This window comes from Melanostigma gelatinosum, assembly GCF_949748355.1.
Source record: "Melanostigma gelatinosum genome assembly, chromosome: 1".
In the NCBI taxonomy this organism is placed as follows: domain Eukaryota; kingdom Metazoa; phylum Chordata; class Actinopteri; order Perciformes; family Zoarcidae; genus Melanostigma; species Melanostigma gelatinosum.
In genome coordinates this window covers 19461019-19467365 of record NC_136634.1, presented here as the reverse complement: position 1 = coordinate 19467365, position 6347 = coordinate 19461019, and the positions used below count along the sequence as shown (strand labels likewise).

Sequence of the window (6347 nt, the reverse complement as noted above, 5' to 3'; positions counted from 1 at the left end):
ATGTGCCATCGACTTGATGATGTCATGAAGCTGTGTTGTGAGTTATCTGCAAATCAGCAAATCCAGACCACAGTGAAAGGCTCAGGGAAGGGAGCAGCAGCAGCGGGCGGTCTGGCCTTCGCTGGAGGGTTAGTCGGGGGACCTCTTGGTATCGCAGTCGGTGAGTGGGAATAAATGCATGCAACAGTTTCTCCCACTCGTGTGTGTGCAATCATAATTCCACATGTTTGAAACCCTCTTAACATGTAGGCGGTGCTGTCGGAGGCCTTCTGGGCTGCTGGCTGACCAGTGGACAGTTCAAACCGCTGCCTCAGATCATAATGGAGCTCAGTCCTCAGCAGCAGCAGCAGCTTTATGGTAGTCTTCTGGCCGTGCTGGGAGACATTCAGTGGACAGATTTGGCTCAGCTAACTGCTCTAGTGATGGGCAACGCCACCCTGAAGCAGCAGCTGACGGCGACCCTTCTCGGGTACATCTCCAAGGAGCTCCAGGCGCAGGTGCACTACGTGGATTAGTGTCTGTGGAAGAACTGGGATACCCTAACGTAGGGGTGCACATGCTCAGAAGGTCTTTTGAAAATAATGTGAACTGTTTTATGACGCTGAAGAGACTCTTTATCAAACGTGAAATCACTTGTTGTAAATTTGCACAGACGCCGTCACAGTCTTGGTTCCAGGTTATACAGTTATTGTGAAAACAGCTGTATTGTTATGATGTGGGGTGTTTCGCGGACCCAAATGCAGACTCAGACAGCAGAGTTCTATTTCAAAACCAAGGTAGTTTATTTCTCTCAGTCAAGGGAAAAGACAGGTAATGGCCAAAGGCAATAGGAGGCGTCTCCACGCCTCCGCACGGTTCCAAGCCGGAAAGTGGCTAATCCTACACAGCGGCAGACGAAGCAGACAGGAAAACTGTCAAACGTCAAATACGGAGGCACGTCCTCGCGCTCTGCACGGATCCTAGCCGGGAGGTGGCAGGTCACATGTATACCTGGATTCATTTATTATTGGAAGTACACTCATCAGATGAAGGAATTATGTATTCATCAATGGCACTGTTAATCATATAAGAGACATAGTGGTTCTGTTTGTGATAACGGTTTTATACAAAATGTATAAAATACATTTGACACACCACATGAAACATCACACAGGGGAGGAACGATGGAGCTTTCATCCTATCTTTATCCAAGACCGTGTTCTTTCAATTTGAGAGCATCGCTCATTGAGTCCACGCTCAGATTTGGTACTGTCTTTAGCTTGATCCGGTAGACGAATTGAGTTTTTATTTTCTAGTTAGTGTTGGTTTTCTAGAGGGGGCCGGGGACACGCTCACCTGGAAGAAAATGTTGTACATTTTAAAGTTAAATGCATCAGTCTGGTGCACTCTGAGACCAACATCAAGAACATGAACATAATTCAGGCTGAAAGTAACGCAGTTTAAACTGACAAATGCAGGAAGGACAGCTGGCAAGAAATCACTAACTGTGTCATTCTGTAAATTAACCCATTTATAATATCACTGCTTCATCTATAACGCGATAGATCTGACTATAATAACACGTGTATTCACGTTCATGTTTTACTTTGATGTATTCTTATTCTTTCAGCTGAGACCCAGCGATGTGAAACAGACTTTTGGGCAAATAAATAAATATATATATGAATATAATTCTAAGCAGTGAGGAAGTTTCCTTCCATGATTTAAAATCACCCACACCAAACATTAAAGTAGCCGGAGACTGTAAGACACGACTCAAGAAGCCGGCACGCGTCAGTGAATGTGTGATGAGAGAATATTTACACATTTATTTTCTATTTACTCCAAAGTCTGTTTCGCACCAGTAAGGCTACAGCTGAAAGAACAAGGCTAAAATATTGTCATACACGCCATGAAAACACATCTGCAACACATTAATTTACCATAATACACACATGTACTTATAGTCAGATCTATCATGCTCTAAATGAAGCAGTGATGTCATCAATCTGTTAATTTACGATTTCACACATGCAGTCTGAGATTTATTGCCAGCTGTCTTTTTTTGCATTTGTCAGTTTAAACTGTGTGATTATGTAACATTCATTAATGGTCCACGTACCGAGCTCTGATTGGTCAGTGTGTATTTGAATAAAAGGAATTAAATCACACGTTGCTGAGGGAGCAGAGGGGCAGAAAACGATCAGAAGGCAATTCATTGGTGATATTTTGTCTTCAATACATAAATGTTGGAAAACAATCACTTGAGTCGTCTCGTTCCACGACCCACAACTGTTACATATGGACCAGATGGAAGGTAACTGAAGATAGGAGTAATGATATACTATTTTATTAGTTTAAGGGCTTTTATTTGGTTACCCACCAAGTTGCAGCGAAACCGGATGTTCCTCGTAGAACCTGTCTCGATGGACTTTTATCTGTTCACCTTTTTTTTGGATGTTTTTCCTCTGACTCATCTCCCGAGTGAAAACCACACCCATTAATGCATTGCTGGTGAAATCCAGGGAACTGCCATTACATGTGAGGAGAACTGAGTTAGCACTATCACACTGGATTAGAATTCAGGGTGGACTTAACGGAAACACAGCAGCGACTGTCCTGTACAATGGTTGGGAGTACTCGACATTCTCTGGTAAAAGCTTTGGATGGGAAGTTAACAGGAAAGTGAAACAGTTCAAATTTGATACCATACAACATAGTCCAGCATATTAGTAGCAACATTGCTCCATGGATATTTCCACAACCCAAGGTAAATCTGGAGATATTAGAGAAGAGAAGAGAATGGACTGAGAGGAATGTAAACATCGGATACTTGGTTCAAGATTTACTGAATAAAAGATATTCTAATTCTGGAAATATCTTTACAGATGGATCTAAACGCTCAGATAACTGGTTATCAGTGTACACAGCCGAACTGACAGCAGTAATCATCAGTCTTCAGTGGGTGGAGGAGGTCAAACCAATGAAAGTACTTTTGTGTTCACATTCTGCAGCTGCAATACAAAGTATACAATCCGGTCAAACAGTACGAGAGGATCTTTTAACTAAAGTTTATACATCATTACTGAACTCACAACATTTAGGAATAGATGTACATCTCTGTTGGGCACCGGCTCATGTTGGAATAGAGGGAAATGAGGTTGCAGATAAACTTGAGAAAAGAGCGTCAAACAAAAATGATATTTTAGAAATTTGTTTTGGGAGGTCAGAAGCAAAATCAGTAATACAGCACGGAATTATTACATCTTGGCAGGAAATTTGGAATAATGACAATAAGGATATAAATTACAACAAAATACAGACGTCAGTCAGATTGAGAAGTGATGGAAGTAAAAGTAGAAAAGAAGATGTTACTTTCAGATTGAGGTTCGGACATACAGGACTCAATGACACGTTATACACATCATGAAAAAGACAGAGTGGGATAAATGTGAGATATGCAACTGTAAAGAAACTGTTGAACATGTTGTTGAACATGATAGAGTGGAAGAAGTTCAGGGTGGAAAGAGAAAGACTGAAGAACAGAGTGGTAGATACAGGAAGGGAGTGGAGCATCAAAGGACTGTTAGAGACAGGGGACAAACTAGTTCAGCTTAAAAGGGCTTTATTTAATATTTTGAATGGAACGGGTTCAATATCCAGAATATAACGTCTATATTTTTTTATTTTGTTATTTAAATTATTTAAATTAATTTTATTTTAAATGTTAAGTTTCTTTTTCTTCTTTTACTTTATTTATAAATAACACTGTTATTGTGTAATGATAACTGTCATAAAATCATGATGTTACACACTCCGGTCCAGTAGGTGGCGCCTTAAACGTTGGTTTGTAGTCCGCCATTAAAGTGAAAGAAGAAGAGGAAGAAGAAGAAGAAGAAGAAGAAGAAGAAAGAGAAGAGAAGAGGAGAGGAGAGGAGAGGAAGAAGAAGAGGAAGAGGAGGACTCATCTCAAAATGGCTAAACTAGAAATGCTGAGATCTTTAGTCAACCAGCGACTAACTGCGGCTGGTGAAGAGATATTTGGTCTGTTTGAAAGAACGATAGCAGAGTACGAGGAGGAACTCTCTCGTTCAAAAGAGGAGAATAAACGACAACGGGAGCTTCTGGACGCTGTTTTAAACCCGGAAGTCCGGATACAAAGAGCACGTGGGTTCACTTCATTTATTCTCTCAGTTCTCAAACACTGTTCATGCTCCGGCTGATAACTTATAATGTAGTTTGGAGTGAGACTCGGTTGCAATTTGTCGTTTTCTTCTTCTCCTGATAATACCTGTAAACGTGTCGCTTTTCGGCGAAATAAACCGTTTTTAATCAAAATATGTCATCCACGTGAGTAGTCTACATTCGTAGTTTTTTTTTTGTGTGTGTGGGGGGGGTCAGCCGGTCAGCCGGTCAGCGTTTCTCAGATTGGAGTGAGACGAGGAGAAAAGGTGATGTTGTGATCGTCGCAATAAAACGTATTTGATGCGACGTATCGAGTCTTGGCCAATCAGCGTTAAGATGTCTGCAGCGTCTTCATTTCCCTCCGTTACAGTTAAAGTTCCGTTACAGTTCAGACTTGTTGGGTTAAGTCAGTGGTTCTCAAACTTTTTCTGTCACGCCCCACTTTGGACGAAGAAAAATGTTCATGCCCCACCGCCCCAACAAAATTGGCACAAAATGCTCCATGTTGAACTTTTATTGAAAGAACAACATTTTGTGACTCCTCCATCTGTGCGTTTTCAAAAAATAGAATAAAGAAAATTGCAATCACTTTCAAGTAAACCAGATTGCTCCATCAGACAAAAACAAATACAATGTGCAATCGCTTTGTTAGAACAATGCAAATAAAGTTCTATATGTGCAAAAAGAACGAATATTTGGCAAAAAATAGCTTATTGTCGCTGCAATTAACCTGTTTCGCACTGAATACATTTTTAAGATAATAACAATAAAGTGCAGCCTGTGCAAAACTAAGTTAAATGTGTAAGTGTTGGGAAAATGTATCGGCTAATTTTAAGTGCCTAATCACCCCAATCAATCAGATGATATGTCTTTAAATGTGCCTGCTGGCAGTATGCTGAATGAAATGCATCATCGAATGAGATCTATAACGAAAATAATTATCTCAACTCTTTCAGAATAAGTAGACAAAACAAGCCCAAAGAGTATCTAATTGATACGAATTAATATGAGGATATATGTACTGTATGCACGTATGTATCATGTAGCCTACTATATATGTGTATATACCTGTCTGTGTAGATTACCATATAGAACTAGGAGTTTGAATGTGTGTGTGTGAATCTGTGTATGGGCGGATCAATATGTATGTCATATTATTCATAATCAGAAATTCAATCAATTGAAGCAGTGAAAATAAATAGTGTGTGATTCTCTCTCTTCTTATCATGAGTCCACCTTAATCATTTTCTGCAATAATGATATGCTGGTGTACTTATAACACTCCTATAATTATGAGTGCTTTAACCCCCATGTATGCAACCAGCCATCAAGAGGACATGGGCGCAAGTACAAACGAAGTACAAACACATTATTCAGAATGGTGAGTCAACACAATATGTGCCATGGTAATGTATTGAACACATACGTTTATTAAGCGCCAAATAAACTTTGCGCACGGCATGCAGCGGCTTTCCCGATGTTCTCCGCATCGCCGACACTGTACAACAATGTACCACTCGCAAAAAAGCTCAAGGCTGCATCCAGTCTGTGAGACAGTCAGTGCTCGGCAGCGGCGTGTGGTGTTCAATGTATGGCTCGAGAAGGTCTTGTAAGGCAAGGCAAGGCAAGTTTATTTGTATAGCACATTTCAACAACAAGGTAATTCAAAGTGCTTCACATAAAACCATTAAAAGCATCAAAACATAAGGCAAAATAAAAGGAAATTTAAAAACAATTAAGAACATTCATTAAAACATTAAAAAACAGTACAAGAAATAAAATGCAGTAGTAAAATGCAGAAATGCAGGAAATTGATTAATATATGAATTGAATGTGGTTCAATTAAAGGCAGCAGCAAACAGAAAAGTCTTCAATCTTGATTTAAATGAGCTGAGGGTCTCAGCAGACCTGCAGCTTTCTGGGACTTTGTTCCAGATATGTGGAGCAGAAAAACTGAACGCTGCTTCTCCATGTTTAGTTCTGACTCTGGGAACAGAAAGTAGACCGGTCCCAGACGACCTGAGGGGTCGGGATGGTTCATAAGGTAGCAGCAGATCGGAGATGTATTTTGGCCCTAAACCATTCAGTGCTTTGTAAACCAACAGCAGGATTTTAAAGTCAATTCTTTGTTGGACAGGAAGCCAGTGCAAAGACCTCAGAACTGGAGTGATGTGGTCCACCCT

At 40.3% G+C, this 6347-nt stretch overlaps 1 protein-coding gene across 1 annotated transcript; it reads left to right on the top strand.

The window, feature by feature from the left end:
• Positions 1 to 515, top strand: LOC306779233 (protein C19orf12 homolog; the record flags this gene model as incomplete). The annotated part of the gene is made up of 2 exons (XM_079271063.1): positions 1 to 160; positions 250 to 515. 2 exons carry the CDS (start codon positions 1 to 3, stop codon positions 513 to 515), a joined length of 426 nt encoding a protein of 141 aa, XP_079127189.1.
• Positions 516 to 6347: the final 5832 nt, after the last annotated feature.